General features: G+C 40.0%; 2 protein-coding genes across 5 annotated transcripts in view; one reads left to right on the top strand and one right to left on the bottom strand.

Annotated features, from left to right (window-relative positions):
- Positions 1-4,893, top strand: part of LOC148502715 (tapasin-related protein-like) — a 34,531-nt gene extending 29,638 nt beyond the window's left edge. For all 3 annotated transcript variants that reach the window (XM_088449474.1, XM_088449473.1, XM_088449475.1), the window contains exon 9: positions 3,546-4,893. The gene's annotated coding sequence lies outside the window, so the exon portion shown is untranslated. The remainder of the gene's footprint in view (positions 1-3,545) is intronic.
- Positions 4,894-10,298: 5,405 nt separating this feature from the next.
- RAP1GAP2 (RAP1 GTPase activating protein 2) overlaps positions 10,299-14,754 on the bottom strand; it is a 911,161-nt gene continuing 906,705 nt past the window's right edge. For both annotated transcript variants that reach the window (XM_088449471.1, XM_088449472.1), the window contains one exon: positions 10,299-13,592. In XM_088449471.1, the coding sequence (XP_088305597.1) occupies positions 13,590-13,592 (3 nt within the window). In that variant the 3' untranslated portion in view covers positions 10,299-13,589. The remainder of the gene's footprint in view (positions 13,593-14,754) is intronic.

Below are 14,754 nucleotides of genomic sequence, written 5' to 3'. Positions count from 1 at the left end.
CGACAGGTCGGGATCCCGGCACCAGTATCCTGAAGGTAAGTATCGGGGTGTTAGGTACTAGGGGCAGGGTTAGGCACTGGGTAGGGAGTGTTAGGATTAGGGTGCAGGGAGGGGGAGGTTAGGCTTAAGCAGTGGGGGGGGTTAGGGTAGGGGTTAGAAAAATACTTGCGTTACTTCCTATGGCTGTCGGGATGCCACTGTCGGTAGTCTGACCAGCGGCATCCCGACAGCCGGGATTTCATACCCAACCCGTTCAAAACATTTCCTAGCATCACATTTGGAACAATCCTGCACTATTTTCACATTGTTTCCCAATAAACTGCTTGTTAGACTCTTATTTAGCCTTCATTTAACTAGAAAGTATACATATATCCTGACTGTCTTAGTGTTTCATTTATTTATTATTATATTTAATTACGTTGGTTTACATGTGACTACCAAATAAAATGAGAGTATACTTCTGCTGTGACTCAGTTGCTTCATACCATATTTCAGGCCAGGGACTCTAAACTGCAATCCTTGAGTACCCCCAACAGGTCATGTTTTCAGGATTTCATGCACAGGTGAAGTTATCTATTTTACTTTGTCAGAAATAATCGCACCTGTTTCTGCAGACAGAAATCCTGAAAACAAGACCCGTTGTGGGTATTTCAATATTGAACCACTGTTTTAGACAAATAAATAATATCCCATTGAGAGTACTGGATAACTCGGCTTCAAGTTTGGTGGTTAAGGCACTCCCCACCCTCTATAAACACAGGGAAGCTATTAAGCTGACAGGATGTCCGCCTCTTTGTAGCTCATATACACTTCATGGCTCATTTAGCTTTGTGCTTTATCTGTCACAATTCCAGCGTTAAATGAGCAGCCTTCAGTGGACGCCTTTTTCCACACAAAAACATTCACCGCAGCAGGAAAAACACATGCAGGGTCCAGGAATAGTAGTGACGCGATGCCCCAATTGCTCCATTGGTTTGGAACATGATCGCCTGTATTTTTTATGTTCTCCTAAAGTACAACTGCTCCAGCAAAGTACAGCACAACTGAAAATTTTAGACACAGCAATGCTAAACCTTAACTGACAGTCTAAGGCCTTCCTGTCACCTACACATTGCACAGAAATCCGAACTCACCACAATAACCATACCTCTCTGTAGTGACCTTATAGATATACGCATAGCAAGTCCTAACGGGATGTAGTCAGTGAGTCGACTACATCATTCATAATGCCAACCATTATGATGTTGACATATGTTAAAATATGAAATGTTGACATTGTCGGAATGTTGACAATTAGTGTGTTAGGCACTAGGGGGAGGTTAATGTTAGGCGACAGAGGGAGAAGGGGGGTTGGATTTAGCCACTAGAGGAAGGAGTAGGTATAGGGGAGTAACACTTACCGAAATACTGGAGCATCAGAGATCTGACCCGGAAGTAAGTCACATGATCGCCAGGACCCAGAAGCCGCAATAGGAGCCACTGCAGCCGTCAGGAACAGGTAAGTCACCGCTGGGCCACTAGAGACGATATGACGACATTCTAACATGTCTACAGCTCATCAGTGTCTACATGGCCAATGTTGTCATTATGACCATATTGACAGTCTCATGTGGACATTATGATTGTCAACATATATCATACCACACCTGAACATAATATATGAGTTATGACAGCAGTTCAGTATAGTCTACATGTGTAACACTAGATACCCTTTAATAAGACACTTAGCTGAATATACTCCTGGGTTTTGTTGTATTTGTAACAGGTAAATCATAAAGAAATAGCAAATACAATTGTTTAACACAGAGCTTCCAAAATGTTGCCATTACAGTCAAGGTTTATAGCCATGCTTGATTTCAGGTGACTTAAAATCTCAGTCAATTTGATTGAACTAACTATCTGGACTCAAGCATGGATAACCTTAAAACTTGGACTGTAATGGCAGTTTAGGGAACTCTAACTTAAGCAAAGCAATGACACTGTTTACGGTTAGTTTACTCTGACTGTAGAACGTTTAGAACACAATTTAAACTATGCAGATCAAAAGCAGCTCATTGACGCACATTAATGGACAAAGTACAGTGCTGCGGAGACTTTGTGGCACGGTATAAATAAAAGATAACTATTTAATATGGTAGGCAGAGCATTGGGAAATGGAATATACCTCCCCCACTGCCGGGCATCCTCCAGATCATAAAGGTCGGACACGGCCTTTAAATCGGGACGGTCTTGCCAAAAATTGATACAATTGAAAGATTTGCCTCACCCCCCCAAAGCATGACATGGCCAAGGGGGAGTGCGCAATTCTATTGTGATGCTGTGCCCATTCATGTGAGTAGGTGCATCTAAATTTCCCCCAATGTGCGTCCATTTGCTGATTATGGTGGCAGTCTGTGCAAAGGAGCACTCTGTTACATCATGGCAACGGGAGGAGTCCCAGCATACCTTACAGACTATATGCGGAGCAGTGTAAAACCAGATTTCCCTTAAGCAAAGTGTGATTATTGATTCAGTTAAAGGGTTGGAAATGGCACATTTTTTGGGGGTGCTCCTCGCTGTGTGTGCCATTTCTAATGCACAAAAGTACTTTAATTTCTCTTCATCGCTGCACTAAAAAGATCATATCTTGTCCTATACTATTAACAAGACATATGTTAAGCGTTGCGGAATTACATTTTTAATGCACTTTTCCAGACATAAAAAAAAATAAAAAATAAATCTGCAGTCTTCATGTCCCTTTTCTCATGAATAATGTAAGCCACACATGAAGCTAGTGTGAGAGGTTAGGTTAGGAGTAAAACTGACCAGTTTAATTTGATGAAGGGTTTGGCTGTAACATGGTGGGAAGGACTCTGGTCATGATATTTATACATTTGCACAGATTTTTCTGCCTCTCTGCATACGTTTAGGTTGTGGAGGCGTTTCCCATGAGTGGAGCAATATTCGAGGGTCCCTATTGGTTCATATCTAAGTTTTTTGTGCTGTGCATCCAATGCTCTTCAGAAATACTGTAAATTTTAAAACCTTCCGCTTAATGTTAGAGTACATACATCAAAAAGACAAATCAATATATTTTGTGGACATAAAATAGTTCATTTATTGTGAATTTTGCAAAGACACATTTAAGCAACAAAATATACATTTGTGAACTTTAGATTTAATTCTATGTATTACTGGACCAGAGCAATAAATTAAATGTACACTATTTACAGACAGAGGTCACCGGCGACTTACAACAATTTACATCTATCTAAAAAGAATGCAATAGATGTATAGTTTCCTCTTCAATCAACCCACAAAATTATTTATACTCTAAAATTAGAAATCAATTCTGCTTATTTGTTTGCATTTTGTCTAGTGCTACATTTAGGTAGAAATTATGTATATATATATATATATTTATCAGCATGCTCTTTATGTACACAATTCTCTTTTTAGATTTGTATATGCACGTGACATGAAACAGATCTGATAATAAGTTTTAAATAAATTAACCATTAAACAGAATCCTACGGAACTGATACACATCAATATCTTGTTTACAGACAACTTTTTTGGAGAACATCAATTGCAGGATTATAAAATGGCCACGGACAATCAGATTGGATGTATAAAATGACTGCTGACATTAGAATGGAATGGAACATATAACCTGATTCACAAGCTGTTGAAAAGCCATTTCAGGTGATGTCCCTAAGAAGAAGAAGAATCCTATGTATCAATACACAATTGTCCTAAATCCATTGACAAAAAAAAAAGAATTCCTCCATGGAGCTTACGTAACAACACAGTGTAATGTGTACATATGTGCTGTAATCCGCAGCAACCATCCAATGTCACACTCTACCCTACTAGTAAAAAAAAATACCTAGAATTTGATTGGTTGCTATTAGTTACAGAACATTACTAAACGTTACACCATGTTATTAAACGGTTGATATGTTTAACACAAATTAAAATCAATTGGTTTCCATTCAGTTTTATTTCTTTAGTACTTACAAAACAAAGTTTCCCTTTCCTACATAACCCTGTTGATTTCATCCTTTGGCAAATGAATATGACTTTATGAGTATGAGTATGACTTTATCAGAAATATAGCTGCAGAAGAGAAACTGCTTTTAAAATAAATGTTCAGTTCTCTGTAACCTTTGGTTAGAGCATCTTGATAATCAAATTACTGTTTGAAATGCTGAATAACATATTGTAAGTAATTGGGGTTATCTGCATAATCCACATACGTGCAGTATCCAATGTCCGCTGCCCACGGTACAGAGGATTTTGGTTTATTTTTTGACCCTGGAAACTTTGCTGCTTATGCTGTAAATACTTTGGAAACAGTGATAATTAAGGCATTTTAAATAAACAGTTTGATGACTTTTCTAGTTTTACATGTAATTGTTTTACCATTGTAGTATAAAGTACTAATTAGCAAATTATTGAAGAAAAGCATCATATACAGTGCCTACATTCTGGCCCATATGGAATAGCACTGCAGGTTACAGGCACGGGAGTTATCCCAGTGATTTAACCTTTCGATTTTTAGGGGTTATCTCGATGAGAACACGTCAGTGACGGCAACTCGCAGGTTACTACATTTGGGCCTCTGTATCAAACTTGGTACAATTTTACATAAAGGAAATGCCCTATATATGCAACTTCATCTTAAGCTGGCCACACATCTAAAGATTATCTGTCCAACCAGCCAACTAGTAGATTGGTTGGAATGAAAATCTGGTAAGGAATACAATCAGCAACTTTCTCCCAGACGCTGAAAAATGGACCAAAACTGTTGTATGAACAAATAGTTTAAACATTTAACAAACTTGTCTGAACGACCATTTTCATCTGTTTTCTGGCATTTAGGAGTAAATTGCTGATCATCATTTACTCCCATTCCTTACCAGATTTTCATTCCAACCAATCAACAAGTTGGCTGGTTGGATGTAAGTTGTTCTAGTGTGTGGCCAGCTTAAGATAAGAGACACTAATGGTAACAACTATATTTTTCTAAGAGATTTTTAAAAAATGTACAAAACAAATAAACTCACAAGTGAATGAGTCCACTCCGTACCAATACATATATGTACCGTCCAAAGACATGGAGAATAAGTGTATCCAACATAATATAACTCATTTGTTAGTGGATTAAATTATATATTTATAACTTTGTGCAATTTAATAAAATCTTAAGTGATATTTGTCTGTTTGCTATACCGGTGTGTGTTGAATACAGAAAGGGTAATATACAGTAAGGGCAATAATGATGTTGTTTTCCCCTCACCCTGGGCCACAATAAGATAACTATGGGGGTGCGGAATTTGATGAATTTATTTGTTACTCACATATTGGGCTTTATGTAATAGCCTACAAGGTGCAGCCACAACCATGGCTCTGGTGAGTTAGCCCATACTTTTTAGTTAACATTAGGGATGTGCAGGCTCGGATAGGTTCGAGTTTGCACGTGGAGTTCGGATTTTTCCCTCCAAAAAAACGGAACTCAGAACGAGGCAAAACGTCATCTTACATGGACGAACATCATCATTCCTGGTCTTTTGTCCAGGAATGATGATGTTCGTCCATGTAAGATGACGTTTTGCCTCGTTCTGAGTTCCGTTTTTTTGGAGGGAAAAATCCGAACTCCACGTGCAAACTCGAACCTATCCGAGCCTGCACATCCCTAGTTAACATTAAAGGATTAAATAACTGCTGATTAACATATTGTAAGTATTAGAAATTAAAAAATATATAATGTTTTCATTTTTTTTAAGTGTCTCCCTAATTGTAATGGTATATGATTTATACTAACACTAATGTTTATTTAGTTATTCATTGATTCATATTACCTCTTCCCACATGTTGGATAGCTACTTGTGTCTGCTATCTGACACGTTTGGGAAGCTCTGATGCTCTGGGGATTGTGGCTTTGCCCTATCTCACAGGTTCTCAAACTCGGTCCTCAGGACCCCAAACAGTGCATGTTTTCAATGTCTCCTCACAGAATCACAAGTGAGATAATTAGATCCACCTGTGGATCTTTTAAAATGTGTCAGTGAGTAATGAATACACCTGTGCACCTGCTGGGTGACCTGGAAAAAGTGAACTGTGTGGGGTCCTGAGGACCGAGTTTGAGAACCACTGCCCTACATCACTGGCTTGAGCTATGGCTTCTATAGTGGTTGTAGGAGATTTTTCCACATAACCAAGTTGTGCATCTTCAGGCCTGGAGTGATACAGTTTTGGCCTGGAATTACACAGAGGGAGCCTAGAGTGACCAATATAATTTTCTTTACTATATGCATTTAGTAATATCAGTAGATGCTTGCTGCATGTTCTGCCATAGAAAAATAAATTGAACAGTGAAAAGTGCAAAGCCAACCAGTGGTCCTAATGCATGCAAATTCTGGTAAATTGCTTTCTAAAAAAATATTTTGAATTAAACAAAGTATCTGACGTATCAGTTTTCCTTCCCAATGACTGTTGTGCAATGTATCTGATTTCTGGGACAGCTAATATTCCAGATCATGAAATAAAGAACAGACTATAGGGTGATAGTAAAGACTTGTCATGTAATGTATTTAATGATTCTCTGTTACATTTTTCACATATGACAACACTGTATAAGTAACATGGTGTAGTGCAATTCAATGGAGAGGGTCTATTTGTTACCCCTTCTATGGCAAAGGAATAAAGGATGATGAAACTTTGGGGTAAATTTACTAAAGTGAGAGATTTTAGAAGTGGAGATGTTGCCCATAGCAACCAGATTCTAGATATTATCTTCTAGAAGGTGCTAGATAAATGTAAAGTATAATCTGAGTGGTTGCTATGGGCAACACCACCACTTCTAAAATCTCTCACTTTAGTAAATATACACCTTAGATTCTAGGACTACTCTAGATCAGCAATAAATGTTGTATCTGCAGGTTCTAGTCCAGCCGGTGAAACCAGAGCGGACAAGTGCAGCTTTTATGTTTTAGTTTCAGAGCTCACCTACATTTCAGAAGCACTTTACACAGAGCTCTCGAGTCAAGCAAAAAGGCTGCACCATGGTCTCTTGTTCTCAAGGTGTCAATGATATACAGTATGACATGCTTTCTTATAAGCAGTTTGCTTCATAAGTTTTATATATTTTCTGTAAAGAAGAAGACCTGATGACTGTTGCTATTATTATTATTTCTACTACATACCACACTATGGGGCCTATTCATCATACCTTAAAATTCGATGGAGGTAATTAGGTTTAGAACTTGCATGGAGTTCTACCTAATTACAGGAGGAATTCATCATTCCTCCTCTCCATAACTATTTTGTGATGACAGCTTTCCGGGAAATAGATAGTTTTCCCTCTCTACACTAACTTACCGCAGCTGGAATTCTTGCTGCGCATGCGCTGTTACATTGGGAAACCCAGCGCATGCGCAGCACTACTTACAGCTGCGGTAATTTTGTGTGCCCCCAACCCCCTCTCCGCTCACCCCCTCCCCCGCCCGCACTTACCTGCATGCGCAGTAGCCTCCGGCTCCGTCCTGCTGGTCTGACACGTGGTCTCCCAGCAGACCACCGTACAGTATAAAAAAAAAAAAAAAGTTTTTTTTTTTTCTAAACTTTATTGTGTTCTGCTTGGAAAACACAGTTGTCCGATGAACCACCGGAGCCAGAGGAGGGAACAGAGCGCCAAAGGGCCTATCCACCTGGAAGCAGGTAAGTGTCACCTGCTATTCACCACCTCACAATGGTGAATAGTAACACCATCAAATTCCGAAAATACATAATTTTCGGAATTTGATGAATACCATAATTTCAACATCACCGTACTAATGTATGGGAAGTGTGGAAATTAGCGCAGGGGGACTTAACCAGGAGATATCAGTGATATCTCCTGTCCTAAGGGGGTCATTCAGACCCGCTCGCGAGGGAAGTTCGCTCGCAAGCGGGTCGATGTGCGAATGCGCACGACGGAGGGAGCTCCGTCGCGCGCATGCACGAGACCCTGCGAGCGACGAGAAATACGTTGCTCGGGGTCTCGCACCAAAGGGGGCGTGCTGTCGATGGTGGGCGTGCCAGGGGCGTGGCTGCCAGACGGAGGCGTTCCCATGGGAACGCCTACCGTCTGAGTCCGGCCCCACTGACATCAGTAATGATGTCAGTGGGAGTGACTTTGGCTCTGATAGAGCCAAAATCACTCCTGGGCTTGCGGCAGCGAGACCCTACCGCAGGGTCTCGTCGCAAGCCCGATGGTCTTTGACCATCGCGACCATCATCATGGACGCTCGCATAAGCTGTGGGTGGTAACCCACAGCTATGCGAGCGTCCAAGTGGCCGCTCCACATTTAAATAGGACGTCCCTGATTCAGAGCGAGCGTTCTGCTCAGAGCGTTCAGCTCTGAATCAGGCCCTAAGTCTCTTCATGAATATTAAAATAACGTTAATTAAGGAAAATGTCCTTAAAAACGTTATTTTAGTATTGATGAATAGGCCCCTATATTACACCCATCCACTTGGTAAAAACTTGTCTGCCTCTGATCTCGCAACTTATGTGTTCAGGAATTTAGGATGAATCAATTAATGTTACAAAAATATTCTTATGATAATCCCTCTGTGGAGCCTACAATCTCCCTATCACAGGCAGACAAATGTACACGCACAAACACACGCATCGCCATGTGTGTATATCGCAATAGACACATACTAGTGCCAGTCTAGTCAGAAGTATGAGTTTTTAGTATGTGGAAGGAAACCAGGGTACCTGGATAAGATACAGGGAGAACATACATTAAAAGTAAAGGGTAATCAAATATTAACATTTATTCTCCTGTATGCAATATATGTATGTAACTTACATCCAGGACAGCATTGCCCTTGCATAGCTTTCAGTGTTTCTCTATTCCTTTTTTCAGACTGAGCATATACCCTTTATAAAAAAAGAAATCCCTGTATCTTCAAATCTGACAAGCTCCTGTAACTTTTTGAAAAATATTTTTAGAACTTTGATACAGATGTGTCCTCATACATCTAGCCTCAATACGCCATGCAGCGCGATATCTCTGGCGTGAGTGAGCCATCAGGTCCCGTGCAACTCTGTTAGTCTTGGGCACATTTTTTATTCCAAAATGTGTCCAAGTTGCAATGTGATACGTTAGGACGCGCCAGGACACTGTGCTGATTAGTTTTATATGTGATATGTACTGTGTGCAACTGAGGGCCTGATTCAGAGCCGGACGCTATTTGCGCTCGCTCGTTCAGAAAAAGCTGCCGGCTATTTAAATTGAGCGCTCGCTCTTTGCGGTTTGGTGACGCCTCTATGTCTGAGCGAGCGAACGAAACATGCGCTCGCTATTTTGTAAAGACGCCTCCTCGCCGCTCGCATCATACATCATCTCCGCTATTTATTTGATTAATCGAGTACATCGAAAAGGCGTCTGAACTGCTCGCAGTGCTTGTGGTTGGATTTTCCTCCCACAATCATGCGAACAGTTCAGGCTAAGAGACAACCAAGTGACGTGGTCGATGACTCTGCTTTGTTAATTATGCACACCCTTAAAACGCCCATTTTGACCGTTTGGCACGCCTGCGTTCGGATCTCCACTCCCCGTTTTCAAGCACCTTCCCCTGTTACCACCCACAAACGCCTCATCCTGTCACTCAAATTAGCAGGCACTCGCTATTTTGCGAGCGCTCGATTTCCGACCGCAATGACTGGTTGGCGCATGTGCATTACGACCCATACGCATGCGCAGTTGTGCGAACATCACTCGGAGCGAACGAGCGGCTGCTTACGAGCGGCTCTGAATCAGGCCCTGAGTCTGTAAAGAGAACTTGGTATAGAAAAAAGCTGTGGCCGCTGCATTGTAATCAGCACTGCATGCTCACTGAGATACATGCCTATATTCTGTGTGCAACTGCGGGTGTATCTGCATGGGAAATGCTATGTTAGAGCATCACAGCCACCACTGTAACGTTGAATTTTGCATGCAGATACACCCGCAGTCACGCACAGAATATAGGTATCACTTTGCGAATAAGATGCATTTTAAGGGAAAAAGTTGCACGAAAAGACGCTCGCCGCTACTGAGTCGCATGGTGCTCAGACGTTGTGTAACGTGACGTGTAGCGCACGGACAATAGATGTATGTGGACACATCTGTAGTTTTATACATGTCAAATTACTGTATATGAACAAACTGATTATGCAAACTAAACTAGGTCCAATTAGCTTGAATAATCGTCGATCTACTGTAGTTAATTACCTTAATGTTTTGGGTTATTAGAATACGAAAACAACGATACATCAAACAGGCTATGCTTGCTTCCATTTAATGATGTTATTGTACATATATACATAGGACATACAAGTCTTTGGTACTGGATTTTTAAGCCAAATAAAAAGGGTGAGAAAACAGTATATTCTGATAGCCTAATAATCTGATGACAGATATAAGGATTTATTTGCCAGATGAAAATACAGTGTAGCCACTTCTGTAATATAAATATTAATAACATATCACACAGATAAATAGAGTAATTGCACAGACTCATACCATACATGACAACTGAGACACAGACACTGCACCATTCAACTCTATAAGACGTATATGAAATGTAAATGTAAAAACAGGTAGAATCAGATTGTCACATTAGCTGGCAGTAGACGCATGGAATTAATGCCATATTTTCAGTAGAAGAATAAACAATCATTATGAAATTACGCACTTGCTACTATAAATTTTCTGGGTATTAGACACTAGTTCTCTGACCATATGAAAGTGTGATAGTTGTAACTGGATGCAACATCAGAGGTGACTTCTTATATCCCATAAAATGTACAATAAGAGGTGCATTATCCATTATAAATATACAGGTTTTCTAATGTACACTGAAGTGATGACATCAAAACTCGCTGTTTATACATATATTATTTACAGGAGTTTATACATATATTAACATCACTTGTGCATTTTTAAAGTATAAAAAAAAATCAAATATGTATTACAGCGTTCCACTTCTTCCCACCACCAGAAGAGGGCGCCCAACTACAACAAAATATATCCCTTTCCTGCTTAAGTATTTGCAAGTGAGTAACTTGGCTTTATAAAGAGATTGCATTGTTAATGCGAACTATCAGAGCAGCAAGATGTATGTTCATTAGAATCCAGCAGTGACAGTTATCGTTTAATACTAATGGGTTATATTATCCATGTACAGAGATTAATTTTAAATAATTTAGTACCAGAAAAGGAACAGTGCGTCACTGTCTAGGAGAACAGGGTAGCTCCTTATTTCTTCAGAAGAGCTGTAAATCAGAATAACTGTCAGCTTAGGTACATGCTGTATCGTTCATCCCATATTACTGCAGTGCTAAAAGTACATAAACTATTTCAGAACTGATAGAAGAAACCATTTGGGTCACGTTACAAACACACTGTATTCTGTGGGAGGGGGAAATAACACCACATCACTTGCCCAAACTGAGCATCTTTAAAGGTTATCTCTAGCAGTTAGGCAGAGTCCTGGGTCAATTTGAGCTTGGAATTACCCCCTATCATTGCTGAAGCCGGGCAGAGTAGACCATACTTGCCACCTTCACCTGCATTGGTAAAACTACCAAACCAAAGAGCCTATTCACCAATGCCATGTGTTGTATAGTGGCTGCTTTGCAGAGCACTTACTAAGTTTTATTTACCAAGTGAAGAAAAAAAAGGTGAAGGGAAATGAATAATATAGAGGAAAGTGTATAAGGAGGGTACAGACCTGCAAAGAGATAAAACGCTTATATTAAGCATGTACAGTATTTATAGTAGTCAAGTTACTTATGTTAACTGGCAGAAACATCACTGTTACAATGGGTTTTTTTTGCATTGCATTAATGTGACATTGGGTGGAGTTCACTACATTAGGATGAAATAAGATTCTACTCACCTGGAATGTACCATTCACCTGATCTGCTGGGGACAATTAATGTAAATCTGAAGTTTAAAGCAAAAGTATTGACAATGAAACCGGCTAGTATAAAGTAGAGATGCACTGGACAATCAATGACTTAGGGAACATCCAGTGATCAGAGAAGTGGAACTGTCCAGGTAAGTAGAACTCAGCATTTCATCTTGGCATAGTAAACACCACCCAAAACTAGACTCTAACTTTTCTGTAAAATGCAAAACTCATTAAGAAGTCTATACTTATAATAGATGTTACAGTAAAATCTTTGAGAAGTCACAATGACTTAAATTATACTATAGTTTCACTCTTTACCAAAAGGTGATTCCAGTTTGTAGTAAACAGACCGCCTACCTGAACAGTGTGGCAACCAGGCTATAAGTCAGAGCTGCTTATAGTAAGTCTGGTAGAGGTAGAAAAAGTGCTGTACCATATGTTTGCTCTCATGCCTTTATATCTGCTCACTATGTATTCACCACCTAATGGGCTTTCCCTATTCTATCTGTCTGGCCCTAATCTTCATAAACAGGATCTTCTCACTGTTATAACATCTTAAGGCCCCCACACACGGAGCGATATAGCAGCCGATCCGAGCAGCTATATTGTTCCAAGTGTGGGCATGATATTGTCCGCTGCACGCTCCCGTGGGGTCGTCCGTCGCTCCTCCAGATCTTCCTGCAAGCACAAGAAAGCTGGAGAATTGACATACAAATCCATGCTGGTCTATGCAGGGGTGGAGGGCATATTGGGCGGTCGGCATTGTGTGTTGGAACACAAATGGAGACAGTAAAGCAGATTTAATTCTCCATATATATGATATTAGCAGCATGTTGTACAAAAGTGAAGTGTAACTGGTAGACTCAACTATATTGATAAGTATTAACGTACGCAAATAATTTATACACATTCAAGGAGATTGTTCAACAGAGCATGTACAGGGCATTATGTATTGATAGCTGATAACTTCTTATGTCAGATTACAAAGAACAAAGGATATTGGTGTATGGTATTATTTCACAAAGCTGTGTTGACTTTTCAAACTAATACAACATTCAGTTACATTGAGTGTATACATTGCATAAAATGACATACATGCAGCCATGTTGTGAGTGGAACCCATGACTTTCACATGTCTATCAGCATGATGGTACGGCAGACATGAGAGGGATGTTTTGTGCAACGGGAAGATGTCCAGATACAATCTGGGGGGATGGAACAGCAGCATTTGGTCATATCACTGTATGAAACGGTAAGCACCACCTAGGTAGAATGCCCAGAATTGTGGTAAGATTTCCATTGAAGTTCAATCATAATTACAACAAACTTGGCACTCGGTGATCAGGTGCTGTAGAAAGACCGTGCAGGCAAGATGTCTCAGGTAAAAAAAAAAATCTCTTTGCTTTTGACAAACTAAAGAGATGGTGGGGGAAAGTTAATTCCACTATCAGACAAGACCAGCATAAGATGAACTCAGTTCACGAGACAAGTGTCACAGGACACAGGGAGTGCACTAAGATCGCAATTCTTTTGTTGATTCGTGGGGAACAGCTTGAGAATTAAACATTTCCATGAATGCATTGTGGCAACTATTTGTGGAGTGAATAAACCCTCACAGGCCAGTTTTTCAGTTGGTTCCACTTCAATGGGACATCAGCTCACTGCAAAACAAATCAAAAAGCCATCAGTTTAGAAATGATGAAAGTGATGGCAGGTTCTGTCTGCAAAATCATGCTGCAGCATAGCATTGAGGGAAAAGCCCAGTATGTTGTCAATCATAATAAGAACATGCTCCAAGGCACATACAGAATTCCTACATGAGAAAAAGTCATTTACAACCTGCAAAAGGGGACTACTGCCACACACAAGCTTTTCTGTGATGCCATGTGTGCTAGTTTTGTGCAAGTGCTCCTAATTGTCCACAGAAGCGCAGAGATCTGTGAGCCAATATGGTGGCGTACGATAGGAAGCATATGTGGTATTGACTGCTTGGCGAGGAATGTCATCAATGAATCTTATTCCTCCCATCAGAGAGAGTTTTGACTTTTGCACCGGAGTGCTGAAACAAGATGTTATTTTGCAGGACAGTATTATTTATATGAGATAAAGCAGTGGAGGAGGCACATTCACAGAGTTATAAAATGTAATTTTCCACCACCTCAGAGATAGGGTCTCATTCCCAGACTTATAAGGGATGCACTTTCTGCAGAACACATTTCTATACTGTATGTAATGTAATAACAATCATCAATCACGTACAAGTGTCACATATAATTCAGACAGTGCTGATGTCCCCTCGTTCTTATCATTCATTTGAGAGATAAGTAAGTTTGCACAGAGCAGTACTTTATTTTAAGGTAGGTTTATATACCAACACAGGTAAACAGGTGCAAACATGAAGTGAGCGTGAAACTTGAAATACGCTTTTTGGATAAGAAAACGTACTTGACACCTAAAGAAACATTGCAGAGTATGCAGTTTGTAAATGACTTTTAGAAACATGAATAGGCAGTAACAATCTGGTGCACACAGCAAGCAGCTGGGAACAAATGCAGCATAATAGTAATTCTGTATTATTTTACAAGCAGTTTACCTGTATTGTTTGCAAGCCCATTAGAACACATCATTTCCTGATACAGAAATGCATTCAACCCTTCTTACTAAGTGCAATAAGACAGTAAGTACGCTTTGGTTATGATTTCACTCTTGAAAGCAGTGATAGACAGCCTGATACACATCATAAGCCAATTGGTCCTCTTAATTATCAGGGCTGTATATTATTCATAATTTCAATAGGAAGTTAAATTAATACATTTAGGAGCC

The sequence above is a fragment of the Taudactylus pleione genome, unplaced genomic scaffold (genome assembly GCF_031769625.1).
Source record: "Taudactylus pleione unplaced genomic scaffold, aTauple2 ptg000485l, whole genome shotgun sequence".
Lineage (NCBI taxonomy): Eukaryota > Metazoa > Chordata > Amphibia > Anura > Myobatrachidae > Taudactylus > Taudactylus pleione.
Note: the sequence above shows the minus strand (reverse complement) of the source record. Positions and strands in the feature narration are given on the sequence as shown.